General features: G+C 51.8%; 2 protein-coding genes across 2 annotated transcripts; one reads left to right on the top strand and one right to left on the bottom strand.

Moving 5' to 3' along the window:
- Nucleotides 1-12,376: 12,376 nt before the first annotated feature.
- Nucleotides 12,377-13,468, top strand: LOC112875213 (two-component response regulator ORR11-like). Its single transcript, XM_025938986.1, has 4 exons — nt 12,377-12,598; nt 12,714-12,760; nt 12,855-12,932; nt 13,017-13,468. The coding sequence occupies exons 1-4, from the start codon at nt 12,448-12,450 to the stop codon at nt 13,173-13,175; spliced, it is 435 nt and encodes a 144-aa protein (XP_025794771.1). The 5' UTR covers nt 12,377-12,447; the 3' UTR covers nt 13,176-13,468.
- A 1,576-nt stretch (nt 13,469-15,044) lies between these two features.
- Nucleotides 15,045-21,382, bottom strand: LOC112898128 (L10-interacting MYB domain-containing protein-like). Its single transcript, XM_025966519.1, has 4 exons — nt 21,074-21,382; nt 20,793-20,990; nt 16,221-16,336; nt 15,045-15,225 (listed from the first exon to the last, which is right to left on the bottom strand). The coding sequence occupies exons 1-4, from the start codon at nt 21,380-21,382 to the stop codon at nt 15,045-15,047; spliced, it is 804 nt and encodes a 267-aa protein (XP_025822304.1).
- Between the last annotated feature and the right edge of the window lie 271 nt (nt 21,383-21,653).

The raw sequence follows: 21,653 nt of genomic DNA, 5'->3' as shown, positions 1-21,653 counted from the left end.
ACTCGTGTAAAACAAACCGGATTCCCAAATCGAGAATCCGACTCCCTGTATCATTGTGATAGTCTCTGGAACAAGCGCTATCACATACAGAACTCATTCCAATCATAAATATGATAGTCATACTTTGCATAAGGTCAATCACGGGTTTAATTATTACATAAATTCATAAGATTTGTTGTACGGGTTTCATTACAAGCCTCTCGGCTAGAGCGAACAAGCAGAAAATGGAAAACGGTAGCTAGATTTCTGGCCGTCCTTCATCTTCTGGAATCTCCTCCACAGGCAACTCAAACGTAGCACGGGCTTCAATCGTATCAACCGTCATCGTTGGGGTCGAACTCTAGTTCGAATCCTGCATCGTACCAGGCTATCCCTAAGGTATGGGATAGGTTCACGTCACCATCCGAATGCAAGCTTTAAAATGGAGTTATGAATAACAAAAGTTCAAGGGATTAAGATGGGGTTTCCTATGCATGCGCAACAACATACACACACACACACACATATATATATATATATAACTCCTTCCAACTTCGAACTCGGGCCTTTCCGGCATTCCAGACTCTCGGTCCAATACACACCTTCCAAAACCACCAAGTCGATGCGAGGACTCCCAGGGGGCAGCGCCCCTCGCTCCCCCCGACAGGCGGGGCCCTCTTGTCGGTCTCCCATCGAATCTGGTGTGGAGGCCAGATCCGGTGCGGCTCGGGCCCGTGCGGATCTGTGTGCGTGCGGGCCGATGTGTGTGGCGTGTGCCCAGGGCGTGTTCGATCAAATGCCCGAAAGGGCTTGGACGTGACGTGTGCGACGCCACGGCGTCGGTGCGTGGTCACCACACACGGCAAGGCCGTGGCGGGGTCGAGGCGCGGCACCGGCAGGATGACGGCGGGGCAGGCAAAGTGAGAGGCGGGCGCCGGAAGATCCGGCGGCGGTCCTGCCCACGCGCAGGCTCCCGGCGTTCCGGGTCCGCGCGTGCGGGCCGCCGGTGTTCCGGACCCGCGACGCAGCACGGCGGTGTGAGGCAAGGCAACGGCGGGCAGCAAAGGCAGGGTTAAGCTCATCTTGGTGAAAGATAAGGCCTTTCAGCTGGGACAGGGCAGCACACGCGTGCGCGTGGGGGTTCTGGTGTTCCAGGCTCGCAGCAGCGTACCAAATCCGGCGAGGCGGGGTGTCGACGGTGAGGTGGTGGAGCAACGGCAATGGCTCAGGTGGCTGGCCGGTGCAAGACGCAAGCATGTGCGCGCGGGCATCTGGAACCTAGGGCCGCGGCACGGCCGTGACACGTGCGGTGCTCCGGCAAGCCGGGCCGCAGCGACGTCGCGGCTGCAAGGGTGGACGAGGCAACGGCAGAGCCCCTACAAGAAAGCGGGGCGGGTGGTCCGAGGCTGGCTAAGGGAGGTCTCATCGAAGGCCGTAGCACGTCGGTAGCAGGAGGAAGGACGGGAAAAGCGGCGGCGCTCACCAGTTGGGCTCACAGGCGAGGGTCTCGGTGCGATGGTGGGTCGACGCAGGCGAGTCGAGGCCGTGCAGGACGCGCGGCTACGGCGGCGTGGACGTACGGGCGCAGGCTCGGTGAAGCTCCCCCGGACGGCGGCGACGGCGGCCTCCTCCTCCTCGGCTTCTCCCCATCTCCTCCTCCTCCTCCTTCTCCCCCTCTTGCCTGGGTGAAGTGGCGGCGGTGGTTGGAGGTGGGGAAAACCCTAGGCGGCTCTAGGGTTTCGGGTCATGGCGGCCCGGGTTCTTATAGGTGCGGCATTAGGGCTTACGCGGCCTGGACGGCGGCTATGCTCGGCTTCCGTGCCACGGGCACGCGGCACGCATCTGGCGGCTGCGGGAGCGGGGCTAGGATTTCTGGGGGCGCGCGGGCAGTCAAGGATGAGGTGGAAAGGGGGCACGGGGCGGTTGCGCTCCTTTATCACGGAGCGAGGGCGGAGCGGCGTGGGAGAGGAGAGCGAGGCGCGGGTGAGAGAGGAGGGCGGGGCATGGGGCCGAGCGGGTGGTAAAGCAACAAGGAGGAAGAAAGGGGAACAGGGAGGCACGTCTGACGCGTGGGGTCGGGGTGGCAGCGGCAGCGGCGGGGAAGGCGAAGGGTCGCGCGGCGTGTGCAGGCAATGGGGCGGCAAGCGGGGCCGGGCCGCGACGCGTGCTGAGGCAAGCGGGCCAACGTGGGCCATGCGGGTTGGGCTGGCGGGGAAAGGAGAGATGGCGCCGGGTTGGGCTGCCTCTGCTGGACCGGGATGGTCAGCTGGGCTGGGCCGAAGTTTTAAGTTTAGGTTTTTGAAATCAATTTGGATGGCTGAATTTAAATTAATTTCCACAAACATTTCAAACAAACCAAACTAAATTCGAATTAACAAGTCCAAACGAGATTCGGTTAACTCTAAATTATTTCACACTAACATTTAAATGGTCCTTAATTAAAAATGTTGAGTTGAATTACTAAGATTTCGAGATAAAGAGGACCCATGCTTATATTTGGAACTAGCTAAAAGCACATACACGAAAGGTTTTTTGAAAATTCAAAATTTTGCATAATTATAGCATTCCGGAAAAACCCGGGATGTTACATCGTGCTACCTTGCAGCTTGGGCACCAGGGGTGGCGACGCCAGGGACGGGCGTCGAACCCCCTGCAGCGGCAGCACATCTGTTGGATTTGTGTGGCAAAGACAGCAGGTGTGGAGGAGGGTCCTGATTTGCGCGACGGAGAAGATCGCCGACGGGATCAGGGGACTGCGAAGAGGAAGAGCGAGGGGAGTGAGCAGCGTTGGAGGAGGGATTGGAGTTGACATCCATAGCAGCAGATGGCGGCAAGGAACATGAGGAGAATGGGCCGCTCGCCTCTGGCTCGCGAGCTGTACCGAGCCGAGCCAGGCTTTTTGCTCGTTTCGTTAACGAGCCAAGCCGAGCTAGCTCGTTAGCATAACGAGCCGGACCGAACCGAGCCGAGCCGAGCCGTTATCCAGCCCTAGCCACGCTGAACTTCATGCTTGTCAATTTCCTCGTGAGAAGGGGAGACTGGCTGGTATACCTTCAAAAGTTCAAAATTCAGCAGGAAATCAAAACTCAGAAACTACTTATGAAGTTATGATGAACGAAAAGCGGCCAACAGAAGGAAGGAAAATCACACTTACCATCGCACTCGCAGCATAGAGGTGTTCCGAACCTGGGATCGATCACATTAGCCAAATCCAGGAACCGCGTCATGTTGAAGCGATGCGCATAGGATGGGCAGGTACTGCACGCGCACAAGAGCCTTCCGCTCGAAAGAGCCTGGCAGACGGAGTAGCACCCATCCGTGGGATCCTCAGATGGGTTCAACAGAAATGGGCCGCAGCTCTGAGTTATCTGACTCCAGGTACTATTGTAATCGCATCCTGTGTAGCAGCTGCTGGTTGCTGGCTTCACCTGAGAAGGGGAAATGGTGGCAAAGAAAAGGAATAAAGCAAGTATGGCAGTCTTCGCCATGTTGATGTGGAGGCAGAGCAATCCCAAGCTCGAGAGAAAGGATCAGTTGTCTGAACTAGGTATGGATGGGTCCCAAAGTAAGGCAATATGCAAGGGCTCCACACGTATGGTGTGGTCTATTGGTTACTGTTGTTGGGGTGTGCCAGTGACAGTCAGATTTTATAATATCTTGTTTAGCGAGAAAACCGTCCATTTAGCAGCGGTTTGCTCATTCTGATCAGTGCATTTCACTTTTAAAGGGGTTGGCTCAATTTAACTAACGTCATCCATATACGCAAATACGGAAAATAGACAGCAAAAGAAACTGTTTTCACGAAGAAATGATTTTTAACATGGTACACAAGGAATTTTATCGATCGAGACGAGTCCCGTGGACAGTGCGACACTGCCATACAGTCCTACTATGTTTTGGGGAAAAGGTAAAAACAATACTACAAATAATGCAGCACAGGTGATTACAACAGATGACCTCATTTTTCTTTGAAGGTGTGCATTTTGGAAAACAATTTGCCTGGTAGTTATTGAACTGTGCATCTTTCCCATTGAGTGCCAATGCAACTATTGTGACATGATACAGCTAGAAAAATGACCTTTCTCATGCAGGTCAGTGCCCGACACAATTTATCCGGTACTAAGCTACCACGGAGCCATTTTAGTACCGGATCCAAATTTGAAAGTCCTCAAAGCTATTTGTCGGTGTTTAACCTTCAAGCCCACTGAGAGATACCCCGAGGTGGTAGATTATAGGTAGGGTATCGCCGATATCCAGAACTCAAAGGTGCAAAGAATACAAAATAGGTTCGGGGCCGAGAGTGTAATACCTTACGTTCTGTATGGTGGTTTGTATTGGCTTAGATTTTGATGTTGGTTGATTCTTTGGAGCGGGTCCCTGCCCGCCCTTATATAGTCTAGAGGGACAGGGTTATATGAAAATTCTAGCCAAATACGAGCTTAGGAGTCCTACCCGAATGACACTCAGATAGTTTCCTCTATTCCGACTAGTTCTACTCCTATATGAGTAGTTACAACCGGTGTAGGGTGTGGGTCATGCTCCATCCCTTATCCTAGAATACGTGTGCGCAGTCCCGTAACTCCGGATCTGATAATAGCTCTTCGTAATCGAGTACTGCAGGCTTCCGAGTACTTCTGAAGGCGTCTTCGAGTTCTTCCGAACTTCATCTTGAAGGTGAGTACTTTCTTGGCTGCTTCGAGGCTGTGAGGTACTCATGCCCCGAGTAGTTTTCAAGTTTGCTTTTATATGGGGTGCGATTAAATTCGCACTCCATATGGAGTAGCGTCCGAACCTTAGATTGAATCGAAGAATCAGGCTGAGAGTCAAATTACTCTTGAATCTTCTCTTTTTATCTTCGCACGGATTTAAAAAATAAGTCGATGACGACACATGTACCGAAGCCCCTGAGCCTTGAATCCAAATCGCAAAGTTTTAGAAAAAGGATCAAAAAATTGTGGCATGCATTTAAGAATTTGACTTGATGGCTAAGATGGGCAAATTGGTTTAGAAATTCAAAAACCCCTTTTTTCGGAATAAAATCCCAAAAAAATAGTTTAAACAAATAACTTCCCCAAAGAAAGTTCTAAGTTACCGCTCAAATCAAATCTTTTTCCCTGATTTAATGGCTAGATAAGATCTCTGGGTTAAAAATTTGAAAAAAAACCCTTATTTCGGAATAAAATTATTAAAATAATGGTTAAACAATTATCTTTCCGAGATAAATCCTCACAAGCCTCTTAAATTGGGTTCTTCTACGAATCTTCCGAGTAATTTCGTGGCGTCCAACCACCGAGCGTGGGAGCCAAACGATCCGCCGAAAGCATGCTAAGTGTCCTGTCGAGCCCAACATCCAAGCATGGGAGTTAGACGAGTCGCATGAGATATGCCGCATTGTTTCATGCGTCCAGTCCCCGAGCATGGGAGCTCGACGAGTCGGCGAAGTTACGCCAAGTAATCTTATTGTGCCCAGCCTCCGAGCGTGGGAGCTAGACGAGCCGCCGAAAACATGTTGAGTGCCTTGTCGCGCCAAGTCCCCGAGCATTGGAGCCAGACGAGCCACTGGAGATACGCCGAGTGCCCTGACGCGCCCAGCCCCCAAGCATGGGAGCTAGTCGACCCGCCAAAAAGCATGCTGAGTGTCTTGTTTGTAGTCGAGACAAGGAGTCAAGGTTGCTGATGGCGCGTCGACGTTGCAGTGCGAGTGAAAGTCGAGCCGAGTAGTCGAGGTCATCGTCGCAACACGAGATGGGGTCGAGCCGAGGAGCCAAGATCATCGTCGCAGCACAAGTCAAGGTGTTACTGAGAATGTGGGTGTAAGTACCCCTCAGAGATTGCTTTCGTAGCTACTATCTATATTATCTATATGAGACTTGTACTCGGAACAGTTACTGGAATTATGGAAGCGAAACCCCTTCGGTAACATAGATTATGCGCAGTACTAGTCGGAAGTAATAAACGCAGTGTTACTGGAAGTTTGGGCGCAAGACCCCTTCAACAAACTACACGTAGTACTGGTCGGGAACTACTAAATGGAATGTTACTGGAAGTATGGGAGCGAAACCCCTTCAGTAACATAGACTACGCGTTGTACTAGTCAGAAACTAGTAAACGGAATGTTACTGGAAGTATAGGAGCAAAGCCCCTTCTGTAAACTACGCGTAACACTATTCGGGAACTACGTGTAACACTAGTCGGAAACGAGTGTTACTGGAATTATGGGAGTGAAGCCCATTCAGTAACATAGACTATGCATAGTAACAGTCAAGAACTAGTTAATGCAGTGTTACTGGAAGTTTGGGAGCGAGACTCCTTCAGTAAACTATGTGTAATACTAGTTGGGAACTAGTAAACGGAGTGTTTCTAGAAGTATGGGAGCGAGGCCCTTTCAGTAAACTACGCGTAACACTAGTTGAGAACTAGTAAATAGTATGTTACTGGAAGTATGGGAGCGAGAACCTTTCAGAAGACTACGTGTAGTACTAGTCGGGAACTAGTAAACGCAGCGTCACTGGAAGTACTTGAAGAATAACCACGTGGATGCTTTGTTCGGCTAATTAATGGGTTCCATTAGTCATTGCCAAGCGGCCACTTTTGGTATGTGTATGGCTCGGCTGTTGGTTTCCTGAGATTAGCCTTGAAGAAGTTGGATGAGATCCTCCGTTCCTGAGCCCACCCGCACCACCTTGAAGAAGTTGGATGAGATCCTCCGTTCCTGAGCCCACCTGCACCGCCCCTAACCTTAACCCCCGAGCGTCGGTGAAAAAGGCTCATGGCGTGAGGAATAGGTGGCAAGAGATCAACTGGAAAAAGTTATACTAAGTAGATTGAACATTCATTGGGCAAATATAGCGAGGAAGTCATAATTAACCTGATAGATACCGAAAAATATAAATGGTGACCCTAACTAAATGGTAAAAAGGGTGCTTTTAGGTTTACAGAACTCCTTGTTCGAGATATAATCCTAAAATAATGGTTAAACTTAACACCCAAAATACCCTCAGAAAACCTCCTTGAATCGGGTACTAATTTATGAACAAGCCATTATTCGGATAGTCCCGTCGCCTTTCTTCACAGTCTTTGTTGAGTGGTGGAGCTCCCAGGGCTATTCGGAGGGTTTGACATTCAAATGTGGAATGCTTGCTCTTCGAGTGTCATGGATATTGCTTGTGCAGAGCCTCCTCAAATCGTTTCTTCGAGTTGAGGGTTCTCTTTCTTTGGGTGGGTTGTTCCCCCTACTTCTGGCTTGCGCTTCCAAGTTAGTCGAGGGAGATGTAATAGTTGGTGGGATTGTAGGCTTCCGCTTCTTCGTGCTCCCGCTGCCTGACGATGATGACGTTGCGGGCATCCCGACCAACGTTGATGACGGTGTGGAGGTTGCTCGTGGAGCAATCGTAGTGGTTGCCTTGCCCCCGCTGGTGCTGCTCGACCACGCGGTGCCTACGATTAGCGCGTTTTGTGTTCCTGAGCTTGCGGCGTTCCTTCTGGATGTCCTCTTCATCTTCTATCTTGATGGTGTTTGTAACGTCCAAACTTATCGTCACATCCGCGCTTTGGTTGAGCGAATCGTAGTCGTCGTCATAATCGTCTAGCCGGACATACTCCAGGCCTTCATTGTCTTTGTCACCATGCATCATGAATACCTCACGATCTAGTGCAAAGTGTTTGGTGCTCGCAGCCCGACCTTCTTCATCGTCGGAGGAAGCGAGAGGTATGCCTTTTTGAAACGGGAGTTCATCCAAATCGGTAATGGATCGTGGTGGGGCTTGATTTGAGAAACCTGGAGGGTTTCACGCCCTTCCAATGCTCAAGTTTGCCAGACCGAGTTGGTCCTCTTACTAGACCTTGGCGGTTGCCTATTATAGGCAGCGTGAGTAGCCGAATCCGAGTAGTCGTCGGAAATGTCAGCCCCCTTACGCGCGGTGGCTTCTCCTTCTACTAAATTTCACCTTTTAGTACTTGTTGGTATTTTGGCCTGGTACTAAAATGGTGGGGTCGTTTAGTACCGGTCAATGACACCACCCGGTACTACCCGGTACTAAAGGTGTCATTTTGTACCGGTCGGTGCTTTGGTCCGGTACTAAATGGTCCTCCATATGTTACTTCGAAAGGAAAGCAGCTCTCACCTAGTCACATGTGATGCTAGGTAAGATCGTAAGAAAGCTACACGCGAGGCTGGAGGTCGTAGGTTCGAATCCTCGCAGTCGCACATGCGCATTTACGATGAAAAATTCGCGTGACTTGTGACTGGATTTTGTTACATTTTTTCGTGGTGGCGCGTTTAGTACTGGTTGCTGCAACCGGTACTAAACGGTCCTCCATTTAGTACCGGTCAAGTTGCCGCAGTCGGTACTAACCGCACCATGTGACCATACTAATGCTCCCTCTTCTAGCAGTGCGAGGTCAGTTTGTTGCAAGCTACAACAGAAAACGATGGATTTCTAACATGGTACGAGGTGAGTTGGTTAAATGCACCTACAAAACTATTATCTATACATTCACGATCATCAGCTCCGGAAAGAAAATGCTTCAGTGTTGTTGGGATGTTTAATATGCCGCTCGCCCTAGAGAAAGAGCACAAGCTAACCAAAGGTATCAGGTTTCGTGTGTTCAATCAATTTCCTTACAACCAGGAGAAGTTACATCGACTCAATCTAGCATTTTCGATGCGATTACGTAGTCACATATATCATCGGTAGTAGGGATGAAAACGGACGGGAACAGGCGGGGAAAACCCCTCACCCATTTTCGTTGCCATATTTTTCTATCGGAAACGGGACGGGAAGCAGGATACATAGGTATACGGAAACGTACAAATATGGGCGGAAATACGGCGGAAATGGGTGGAAACAGGGAACTTATACCGGACTGACGCGTCTAGACACATGGCTATAATATATATGTATATATATATGTATATATTACACATGCACATAGCTCACACGTCGGCAAGTAGCACACCAAGACTGACTCATGAGCCACCGACTGTACTGCATCCACCATCAAATGCCTCTCTCTTGGATTCTGTCAAAGAATGAATTCAATGGATATCCTTCACTACTTGAAAGAGCTAAGTCACTAACTGCTGCTCTGCTAGTGCTGGTGCGTATACTACCTACATGCATGCCACGGCCGACAGCCCACTTCAGGGCAGACAGCCGGGAACGGGGGCTCGTCCAGTTCACGGCAGCCTCGGCTTAGCGCTTGCGCCCAATGGCTGAGCCTCATCCTCCTGCTGAGTCCTGCCCTCCCGTGGTCCTGCCCGTCATCTCACGCGCGACGCAGGTGGCAATGCTCGGCCGATGGCGCGTCAGAGCCTCAGGGGTAGGCGTTGGTATGGTGTATTGAGCTAGTTGGGCCGAATCACTGAGGCTATTGGGCATATCCCGTATAAATAAAAAAGGATGAATGCGAGTCCATCCCGGTCAAAAAGGGGATCCCGTAAATACGGGCGGGATAGATCCAATCTCGTATCCGGTCCCGTTCCCTATAACCCCTGGCCCGTTTTCCGTCCCGTTTCCGAAATTTTTCATCCCGTTTCCATTTAGCCGCAAATATGGAACAAATATAGAAATTCGGACGGATGGAAATAGTATTTTTCATCCGTTTTCATCCTTAATCGGTAGTGCTTGTTGTGTGACAGTAAATGGTCTGTACGGGCGGATCCACCGGGGGGGCTGGGGGCTACAGCCCCCCTACCTCGATGAAGTCCATGGAGTTCTTTAAATCCCTCTACAATTTCCAGCTATGGTTATTGAAAGGGAGGAGGAAGAAAAAGAAGAGGAAGAAGAAAATAAGATGAAGGAGGAGGAAGAAGAAAGGAAAGATAAGCTCCCAATGTTTAGCTTCTGGATCCGCTACTGTATCCGGATCCTGTCTCTGTTTGCATGACTGACAGTTCAATCTCTTTGCTTTCGCGAGCAAAAAAAAAAGAAAGCTCGAGCAAACTTAGCAGGTGCTGTGCCTTTTGATTGAATCAGGTGGATCAATGGTGATAAGTTACAAGCAGTCCAAGAAATTGGTAGATGGAAAAAAGGAGCCTACGAAGTGCACCTGTTCACTATTCTCTCTCTGGGTGGGCTGCCTCCTCGCCGTCCGTCAGAGTCCCTAGAGCTCCACCGTGCATACAGCACCACACTTTCACGAGCTTAAGGCAGTGCAGTGGGCGATCTGCCGCGCCCTACTTCGGAGAGCGGCGAGCGGAGGCGTCAGGTCGCTACTTGAATGGCGCCACGGGACACATTGGCCATCGGGCGATGATCCACTAGCGCCTCGTCTCACCGGACTGACATTGCCGCCGCCGCCGCCGCGCTCTTCCCGGGGATGGGCGGTGGACCGGGCCATGGGGTAGAAAGTTGAGGACCGGGCCATGGGCCATGTCTTCTACCTCGACCGAAGCCGAGTCTTGAGCGTACGGATGAATGAATCCAGACGTGGACCTACATGATAACGTCAGCGTACATCGAGGGCCGTATGTGCAAAACCTACGCGCCCTCCTTAACCTCAACGAGCATCTGGGCCGCATGACTGGGTCCCGGGTGCCCAATAATTCACTTGCTGCCTTTTTCCTCGATCTGTACCGTAGATTCTAAACCCAACGGCTAATCGTACAGATGCATCATCCATTGATCCCTCCACGGTGCCTGCCTGCCCCACCCGGAGCATGCGCCAACGTGAACGCAGCGCACGGGGAACTCGAACTCGAGCGATCTTCCTCGCGGATCCCGTGCCCGTGGCGGCGTACGGCGTCGGCACGAAGATGCCTGCCCTCGTCGCGCCATGCGCGGGAGGAACGAGGACTAGAAGCTAGGCGCACAGCGCGCAGGCATGCAGCCACTCTTGACAGGGCATGGCCGAGAGCGCGCGCGGCGCGCCCACGCTCCCCACCGTCCGATCGCTCGCCGAATCGCCGTGCCGCCGGACGCCCCGGATCAACGACGCGATGCCTGTTGGAATTGGAGCCTATATTAGGCTCATACATGGCTGGAATCTGAGTGGCCCAATTTCATATATGAAGTTAAGGTGGTATCGTAGAAGTGGCATGTGGGACTTTAGTTCCACATTACTCACTTAGGTGAACATATACTAAGATATATGTGGGGCTTTGTGAGTCCCTACACATGTGAGATAAAGGGATGAAAGATGCTATGCTGTGAACACGCGCGCGCTACGCGTTATTATCGTAATCTTAAGCCCTGTTAATTTTTCTAACAATGATCTTGGGCGACAGGTATCTCGCGTGCCGTCAGGCGCTCGATGCATCGATCGAGCCAGCTGAAACGCGCGCAGGCAGGCAGATGCCCATCCCGCCACCTGCATCCAAGACTCATGTAGCTGCTACAGGACGGTAGGGCGCCAGGGGACTCGATCAGCCCATCTCCAGAGCTGCAGGACGGTCCGTGCGCCATCAATGCAAGCGAGCCCATGTACTCCCAGTCCCTGCAACCGCTGTTCGCTGCATTCTGCTGAAAACCTTGAGCGTCAAGACCTTTTGTGATGGGTTCTATGCCATCCACGGCTGTGTACTTGCAGTTTGCACATGCACCGTCCTCGACTTTTTCGTCAAGGGAGGCACGTTGCTCGTGCGCAGGGATCAGACTCCTCCAGTCCTCCTCCCCTGCATTACGCCTGCACTTGCGGAGGATCCTGCACGGACCCAGGAGTTGGCTGCGTCCACGTAAAAAGATCGCTCTAGGAGGCTAGGGGGATACCCAGCTTTTCGTGGCGTCCTTCGCCTGCACACGGCCGCTCTTAACAAGCTCTGGAGAAAAACCTCTGCACAGGCGACGGCCGTGGGCAGTGGCAGCACGCCGGTTTTGTCAAATGGGCGAGCTGGCGTGGCCATGCTCCCGCGGCCACGGGCAGGTGATCTTCAAGAGCCAGGGGTACAAAATCAGCTGCCGAAACGAGTACTGGCACATGCAGATATGAATCACAGGGTAATCTCGCCAGCTAAACTTGGTTGATAAGGTTGGGGGCAGTGAATAAATCGCTGCTCGATCGGTAACCCAATCAAGCATGAGAGGAGCTCATTTACGAGAGGAGATCCTTCGATCCGGAGGAGGAGACGAGACGAGATCCTGTCCCGGGCGGGTGCCAGGCGGGGCGGAGTTAATGCCTGCGCGCCTCCGTCGTCAGCAAGAAAAGATCTCCCTGCCGTTACCGGCCTCGCTCCGGCCGGCACGAACGCGAGGCACGTGCGCGTCGCCCCGTATCGGAGATTCAGAGCTCAGGGCACCGTATCGAAGATCTCGCGGATCCGCTCGCCGCACAGCCGCGCTGGGATCTCCTGGCCGATCGCTTCCGTCCCCCTTCCGTAGCAGGTAGGCAACCAGCAACCCGCGCCCGGGGCGCGTGTATATAAGCGGCGCGCCGGGCCCTGGCGAAGTCGGACCGACCAAGACGGCGGCGGCGGGCTTGCGTTGATCGATCGCGTCGCTGCTACGGTGCGTGCGAGCGAGCGAGGCTGCGATGGCGAGCGTCGTCAGAGGAGCGGTGGTGGCGGCGGCCGCCGGCGGGGCCGTGGGCGGCGTGGGGGCGACGCCGCACGTCCTTGCGGTGGACGACAGCTCCGTCGACCGCGCCATCATCGCAGCCATCCTTCGGAGCTCCCGGTTCCGCGGTGCGTGGTTGCAATGCGGCATTTCAAGTCTTGCGCGCGCGCTCGCTCTTGTTTTAGTCCTTCATCTGCTTGATTTTTCTGTTCTTTAAGTTGTTTTGCTCTTGTGTTCGTGCAGTGACGGCCGTGGAAAGTGGGAAGAGGGCGCTGGAACTGTTAGGCAAGGTAATGCCATATTTCTATTTTTTATAAACATTTCTCTGTGTTCTTGTACATGAAAATTTATGGGGGTTTTTCCTCTTGTTTTGGGGCCCCATAGGAGCCGGACGTGAGCATGATATTCACTGATTACTGGATGCCGGAGATGACGGGGTACGAACTCCTCAAGAAGGTCAAGGTAATAAATCTCACGCACGACACGATCAATTCTGCACGAAAACATGTACAAAATCCTAATCTTTTCTAGCATCGTTGCATGCAGGAGTCGTCCAAGCTGAAGCAGATCCCGGTGGTGATCATGTCGTCCGAGAACGTGCAGACTAGGATCAGCAGATGCCTGGAGGAAGGAGCAGAGGACTTCCTGGTGAAGCCCGTCCGCGCGTCGGACGTGTCGCGCGTCTTCAGCCGCGTGCTCCGCTGAGCACCGCCCGCGGCCCGTGGAGCGGGCGCGGCGGCGGACGGAGGGAGGGAGATTTCTGCGGGGGCGAGGAGAACCGTGCGTGCCGGCCTGAGCGAACGAACAGGACAGTGCGGCGTTGGTGTGTGTAGTCCAGGGGTCGACATAGCGGTGTGCTTCTTTTCTAGACGCTGTCGTGTTTGTCATTCATAGGAAGAGTTGGTCTCCGTCAGAGTTTTAGTGTTTAGGGTTCTGTTTTCTTTTTGGCGAACTTTTTTTTCTTCTTTCCAGCTTCTTCGATTTTGCAGTTCAGAACAAGCGTCTGTTCTCCGGTTCTCTGGAGGGGCTTCTCCAGTTGTTGCGGTTTTGGTCTAAGGAATTGGTTGATTGAAGATGGTGGTGGCAAATTGATGCTGCACTCTATTCTCCGTCCACTGCGCCCCCCCGACCACCCCCCCCCCCCCCCCCCCGCGAGGCTGTAACCTCTGCCTCACGGTGCCTGCCTGTCCGCACCCTGCCCCGCCGTGCTAGAAACAACTGAGATGCGATGCACGGCGTGAAAAATCTTGTCCTCGTCGCGCCCATCCATGCCTCCGTCCGTACGCTCACACCTGGCGATGCTCCGATCGATGCCACGGCGAGTGTACGGGGGCACGTACGTAGAAAGGTGAGGATGCGGGGTGCATGCTACCGTAGAGGACCAGCAAAAGGAGTACGTCACGCGGAGAGAACAGAGGTGCGACGAACTGCGTACGCTGTAAACCAAAACAGACGCAGCAGATGTGGATGGTGGAAATCCGCCAAGTTTAAGTTTGATCGGATCCTGTACGCGGCGGTACCGCAGCCTGGATTGTGTCCCAAATCTCCACAGCCCCTGGATTTCTCCTCATATGTATGTCAACCCTAGGAAGAAACTTGGTCCGCATGCCAGTTGCAAAGTGAAAATAAACTGGCCACTCAAACATAAAAAGAAAACAAATTGGCGCTGAAAATATAATCAAATTAAACCAAACAAAAACCAACCTATATCCCTTTTCCTCCCCGTTCCAAGCGGTCAATGAGAGCCTGGTCAGCTGCCTGCGTCGTATTTGTGAGCCAGGCTGAGTAAATGTAACCCCTCCGATTAAGACGCACAACCAAAGAACTGGTGTAAGATCCGATACAGCTGATACAAAGATGGTTCGGTGAGGCAGCACATCAAGCAGGATAAGATGAAGAATAAGAATAGCTCTAGAAGGATCTAGAAGATCAGAGGTACATGAGAGAGCGAGACGGAGGAGACGTGCTCTGGCTTCTGAATATTTGGATCGATGTTCTTTTCAGTCTGATGCTGCTCGGTATATACTCCACCACCAAGTCCTGGACTCGCATGGCGTAGACCTTCTGGTCTTCATGTCGAACACCACCATGGCCTCCTCAAGTCCAAACGGGCTCACCCAATACGCGCAGGTGCCCTTCACCCAATACGAGTATGCTAGTTTTGGGAAGTGCATCCGCGTGCGCCCCGGCCTCCTGTGGCCTGGCCATCTCCAAGTCTCCTGTTGGATTGTTTCTCTAGGCCGGAGCATGCGACAATCCGGGGAAGGAACACTTAGGGTGCTTTTGGTTCGGCTGTGAGATGTGAAAAAGCTGCTGTGGAAAAGCTGCTGTGAAAAAGCTGCTGTGAGAAAACTGCTGTGAAAAAGCTGAACGCCGTTTGGTTCAATCTGCTGTGAAACTGTGAATTGCTGTAAAATGTCCGTAATGCCCCTGAGATCCTGATATGCTGTATATATGTAAAAAGAGCGTAATGATGTAAACTTTGCATTGGCGACATGTTTTTCACGAAATTATATTACATATATAAATAAGTGCATTGTTAATTTCAAAAGAGTTGTGAGCTACGTAACAATCTCATATTCCCCTTGCATTTTCTATTGAAGCAGCTATCCTATCACGAATTGTGTTCATAGTAACTTCATTCTCTCCCTCTATCTCACGACCATCATCTTGAGTTTGTTCCTCAACATTTGATGCTCGTGGCATATACTCCTCATCTACGTCACACCTCTCAAACTCCTTATCACGCAACTGACTATCACGAATGAAATTGTGTAGCGCAAAACACACTATAATGATCTCTTTCTGCCGGTCAGCTGAGAAACTCGGCATACCTTTCAGTATGCGCCATTTTTGCTTGAGAACTCCAAATGCTCGCTCAATGACATTGCGGAGAGAGGAGTGCAAAAAGTTGAATAACTCATGCTTTCCTTGCGGTGGACGTCCACGACGATGACGAAATTCTGGTATATGGTACGTAGTCCCCTTAAAAGGTGCAAGGTATCCAGTTCGATTTGGATAACCAGAGTCAACAAGATAGTATTTATCTGAAAATAAAAAATAAGTTAGCATTGTACAAAATGATGATGAAAGTGTATAAGGGACAATTTACCTGTAGGAGGTACAGGAAATGAAGGAAAGTTTGCCAATGCATGGTTAAAGATCCGTGTATCATGGGCGGAACCCGCCCATCCAGCAACCACAAATGTGAACCTCATATCAAAGTCGCATATGGCAAGTACATTTTGTGATGTATATCCATGACGACAAGTGTAGTTAATTACCTCATCAACCGGAACAATAACCGAAATATGTGATCCATCTATTGCACCAATAGCACCCTTGAAATGAGGCCAGAAACGAGGTTCTTTTAACTTCTCATGTTCATTGCTAAATGTTGGATCCTTCGGTGCGATGTTGTGTTTTGCTAGTTTAAGTAAACACTTCAATACCTCCTTAAATTTCATATGAACTGTCCATGTTGACCGGACAAAACGGTTATCAGCTTGGGAAAATGACTGAGGCCCTCCAACAATCCATAAGAACATTGCTAATGATTCCATTGATGTAACATTTCTAGAGGATTTCAAACCATATGAAGACACCAATAAATTATGAAGAGCCATAAAAACCTCTGTACTCATCCGAAACATCTTGTAAAAGTATCTTGGACGGTTGAAGCACTTCATGACCCAATCATAACCAGATTCCGAATCTTCCATTGCTCTATATTCAGCTTTATTAGCATACCGGTCATTGTAAAGATCAGCCAGATTTCCAAGAATCGCAGCATGTTGAGATAACTCATTTAGTGAAAGAAGAGACTGCTGCCCTTTTCTAGCCAGCTCTTCCATATTCGCATCCATCTACGTAAAGAAAGTAAATTGTTCAAAAAATGCAAGAAAAATTTATTAAACATACACGGGAAAAAATAGTTCCACCATACACTACAAATCTGGTTCCAACATACATAACAGAACTGGTTCGAAGTTAAAAAACAACACTGGTTCCAACATACAAGACAATTGTTCGAACATACGAGAACGTAAGCAAATAAAAGGTTCAAACAGAAGAGAAATTGATCTATGTGCCCTTGTTTAACTCGTGCTCCCTCTCAATCAAATCAAGCCTTCCTTCGTTTGTTTCAAGCGCACTAAAAAACTCTCTAAACTCAGGCTTCATGAGGCATAAGTGAACAGTGTGCATCAAAGCAGTTTTTTCCTGAATCCCACAATCCTTCACCATTCTCATGCATTCTGCAATAGTTGGAACACGGCTGGATTGCGGAGGAGCCGATGATGCTTCAAGACTTGAGCCAATTTTATCAGCTGCACTTTCAATCCTCATGCATGTGTTCTTGTACATCCGGAAAAATGGACTCTTCTCCTCCTTCTCTTCAATCTGTCTAGACAATTGTTTGCGCTTCTTTCCTGCTGGTTTTGGTTTCTCAATGGGAGTTGAAATGAACCGGATTCCCGAATCGAGGAATCCGACTCCCTGTATCGTCGTGATAGTCCCTGGATCAAGCGCTATCACATACAGAACTTATTTCAGGCATAATATCACAGTCATACTCATTAAGAGGTCAGTCACGGGTTTAATTATTACATAAATCCAGAGGATCTGTAGTACGGAATTTATTACAAGCCTCTCGGCTAAATCGAACAAGCAGAAGGCGCATAGCGGTAGCTAGGTCTTCGGCCGTCCTCCATCTTCGGGAACCACCTCCACAGGCGACTTGAGCGTAGCTCGGGCCTCAGTCGTACCATCCGTCGTCGTTGGGGTCGAAGTCCGGGTCGGATCCTGCATCGTACCAGGCTATCCCCAAGGAATGGGATAGGTTCACGTCACCATCTGTATGCAAGCTTTATTGTGGCCTACTCTACGGATATACAAGAGTTCAAGGAGTAAAGCTGGGGTTTGCCCTATGCATGCAATATATATATATATATAAGAATACACATCTCCTTTCATTTCCGACTCGGGCTCTTCCGGCATTCCGGACTCCCGGTCACACACACCTTCCAAAGCCACCAAGTCGATGCGAGGACTCCCTCTCCTCGCATCTCAACTGCCCCCTAGCAGGACAATATTCTAGAGGGAGGTAGAAATCATGAGTAACACTAACTAATAAGAGCAACAGAGGAGTAGGGATGTCCATAACCGAGGACGCGGCTATACGTATAGTTTTCACCCTGCAGGGGTTGTACACCTGGACCCACTCGAATCGACACTAGCCGGAGATCAGCCGACTAGTATACGAAACACCGGTCTACTGAAACGGAAATAGGAGCCACGGCACCATCCGGCTTTCCCGGGTCTTGGGCGCATCCTCCCGCGAGAGGTCGCCCCGGGACTGTGAAGCCTCCCATGCGTCTCGGGGAACGTGAGGTCAGCACCTCCTTCCCCTGCACCGATACTCGATCCACCTACCGGCTTGGTACCACACTTGCTAATTCCGGACCGGGCCCACCCTCATAATGGGTAAGTGGTGTGCACGCTTACAAAGTCCCACAAGTCATGGTTACTCTCACCCGGTCCTTATCTGCCGGAGCGGGCATCTTCGTCAAATGCGTATCCACCACGGTGGTCCGCAACCGCACCCTTAACGGGTGCCACAAACACCTCAACACGTAACCAAAACTGTACCCGCCACAGGTACTCCGTAGGGTGTGCCAAGATACACACCCCAAGCCCTCGACCCACGATCGAGTTAGGTTGCCCACTCCCGGCTAAACCCTAATCACCAACTCCTGATGGGAACCACTTCACGCACGCCAAGACTATCCAACCATATCCCACACATACACATTCAAGGATTTACAAGGCGTTTCATATAATAAACGAATAAGATAGGTTGACAAGGAGTATGGTTCATAAAGAGGCCATGCAGGTTTATCTCGATATACATATATACACATACAGCACTAGCATATCTACAAGCAATGCCTAATAGGGATTCAAATAGTAGATGGGCGTGAACCTGGCGTCTCCTCGAAGTCCTCCTGAGCCTCCGGGTAGTCCTGGTCGTCGGTCAGCTCCTCGCGGACGGGTCCTATTCGTAAATACGAGTAAGAGTAGGGAACAAAGTGTAAAAGTGCACAAAAGGTTGCAAATAAGATCCAAATCACCACAATACCAATTCTAACAGGTGATTCATGATTTTAGAAGAATTATGAAACTGGTTTCATAATTTTCGGAGGTCCGGATAATTTATTATGAATTTTCTGAGGAAAAACCTATTTCTGAAATTAATAAAAGAGTTTCAGAAAAGAAAAGCCTGAACAGAGACACGTGGCAGCACCAGGGCGTGCCACGTGGCATGCTGACGTCAGCATGACGTCAGCAGGGGGGTCCTGGATGATGACGTCAGCAGTGGGGCCTGCTGACGTCAGCGTTGACCGGTCAACGTTGACCGGTCAACGGTAACGGTCAAGGTCGGGTCAGCGGCCGTCGGGCCCCACTGGTCAGCCTCACCCCGAGGCTGACAGGTGGGTCCCTCGGGTCAGGCTGCAAACGAAAAGAAAAGGTCACGGTTTGGTTTTTGGGCTGAAAGGGGGGTTGGGCCGGCTTGGTTGGCCCAAAAGGCTTGGCTCGGCTCGTGACTCAGCTCGGCCTGCGGCTCAGCAGGCCGGCTCGGGTAGCGGGCTGGCTGGGCGCGCGGTCTGGCTCGGCTCGGATCTCCCGCGGGTCGGTTCTTCCTCCTCCGTGGGCTGGCGGCCCACTCTTCTCCTCCTTGCTGGGCTGCCCCTTCGCCTTCCCCTCCTCGCGGGCCGGCTGCTTTTGTCTCCGTCTTCACTGACCGGGCGGTCCCACATGTCGGCCTCCGCGGGATCTAGTGCGTCGCGGCTCAGATCCAGTGCGGTGAAAGAGTGTGTGTGTGTACGTGTGGCGCCGAGGGCGTGTGCTGGTGTGGGCACCCGAAGGGCGCTCGGGAAAAGGTCGCAACGGCCTGGCCGCGACGCGAACGCGACGTCGCGGCCGCGTCGCGGGGGCGAACGCGCACGGCGAGGCCGTGGCGAGGCTGGGCGTGGCGAGCAGAAGGCGGGCACGGTCGGGTTCCGCGGCAAGGGCGCGCACGCACGCGCGCGGGGCCTGGCAACCCAGGGCCGCGGCGTGGCCGTGCCGTGCGCGAGGCACCGGCATCCCGGGCTCGCAGCACGACGCGGCGGCGAGGGCGACGGCGTTTGCGGGGTTTGAAGCGGCGCGACGGGCTCCTGCAGGAAAAATGGCACGGCGGCCGGAAGGGTAGGGTACCTAGGGTTGCTACGGGAGGCTCATCGGCAACGCCGGCAGCACAGGGGAAGGAGACAGGGACGGCGATGGCGGTGCTCACCGACGGGGCTGAAGAAGGAAATGCTCGGGGCTGCGGAGAGGCGAGGCCGGCGGGTCGGAGCTGTGCAGGGAGCGCGGCTACGTTGATGTAGTCGTGCGGGCGCAGGCGCGGAGGAGCTCCGGTGGCGGCGGCGTCCTCCTTGCTCGGCTCCGGGTGGTGTCGCAGTCCTTGTCCTCGGGCTCCTCTCCTCCTTCTCCTCCTCTCCACTCACTTCTCCTCGGGTGCGACGGCGGAACGGGGAGAATGGCGTAGGCGGCTAGGGTTTCGGGGTGGTGGCCGAGGGGCTTCTTATGGGGCGGTCCTAGGGCTCGGGATCAGCGGCGGCTGGGGCTTTTGGGCGTCCGTGCTAGGACGCGTGGCGGCATCACGGCGCGGGCGAGCGGCTAGGGTTTCGGGGTGCGGGGAAGGGCGCGCGCGCGGCGGTTGCGCTGCGCTGTCGTGGAGCGGAGACAGGCGCGCGCGCTGGCAGGTGACGCGAGGGAGCGGGGGCCGCGGCGGGGAAGGAAAAGAGAAAAGGGAAGCGGGCGGTTAGGAGCTCCTGTCGCGGAGCGGCGTCGCGGCGGAGGCGGGCGAGCGGGAGCTGGGAGAGAGAGCGGGGTCGCGGGCGTCGGGAGGAAGGGGAAAGCTGACGGGTGGGGCCCGCCCGTCAGCTGCCCCGGGCGGAGGAAGACGTGGCGTCGAGAAGGGTCGCGACGGTGGGCTGGGCCAGGCGCTGGGCCGGTTCACGCGCGGGGAAAGGGGGAAAAGAAGGAAGAGCAGCTGGGTCTGGGTTGTGCTGGCCGGTGGGCTTGTGGCCCATTAGGGGTGTTGGAATTTAGTAATTAGATTTGAATTTGAATGCCCTTTCAAATTCAAATCTCACACCAATGATTCATCAAATTCGAAAATCCAAATCAAATAAGATGCAATAACCCTTCAAACCAAGGCCATTCACAAAAATTTTTGAAATCCACAATTTTTGTTAAACAAACCCTATAAATTCTAACATGGAATGTTACAGGAGTAATCTCCACTGGTTCCTCATCACTCGAGTCACTTGAAGGAATATCTCCCGGACATGATGCGGAAGCACCGGTGACATGCACCTTCTCAAACAGCAGATGTAAATCATCAAGATACTTCGGCCCCCTCTTTCGAAACTTGACATGGACACACTTGATACCTCTCTCTGGGTTGTTGCATCGCTGCAAAATAAATTTAGCAAGGTTAGAAACGACATATAACAAAGGCAAATAGAATTCCATTCAAAAAACATAACGTAACTCACCGCAAGATGTTCATCCCACCACGTGCTAGAGCACTCAACAGTTTGATTCGCGTCATCCCATCCAAGCCCAGTGGCAGCATTTTTCAGTTCTATGAACACGGTGTAATCTTTTTTCATGTTGTCCAATTTGTTCTTCAATTGTGACCTCACTAGTTTCAACCCGGCTCTTGCAAGAAGTTTATCCTCAAGGTTCTTCCAACCAGTTCTAGTGAAACAACCATTTGGTCTATTCCCAAGAGTAAGCTCCTCCTTGCAGATATCAATGAAGTGCTTCAAAGTGGCATTATCCCACACCGCCTTTTCACCCATCACCAATGTGACGATCGAAATCAACTATTTTTTCATTCACAAGCAATCGATGTATTAATCCAAATGTATTTAAAAAGCAATGAATTATCACCCAAAAAAGGAAGCAAAACCAGAAACGGATATGCATACAAATTCATCGTTTCCCTTGAGATCAAATTCAGCATATAGTAAACAGAAAGCAATGAATTGTTACTGCTACATGTCTATTGCACAGCTCATCGGACCTAATGTAACTCTCCAAACGATCTATCAGTACCTACTTTATTTGCTA

Source organism: Panicum hallii, chromosome 1, assembly GCF_002211085.1.
Source record: "Panicum hallii strain FIL2 chromosome 1, PHallii_v3.1, whole genome shotgun sequence".
Classification (NCBI taxonomy): domain Eukaryota; kingdom Viridiplantae; phylum Streptophyta; class Magnoliopsida; order Poales; family Poaceae; genus Panicum; species Panicum hallii.
Note: the sequence above shows the minus strand (reverse complement) of the source record. Positions and strands in the feature narration are given on the sequence as shown.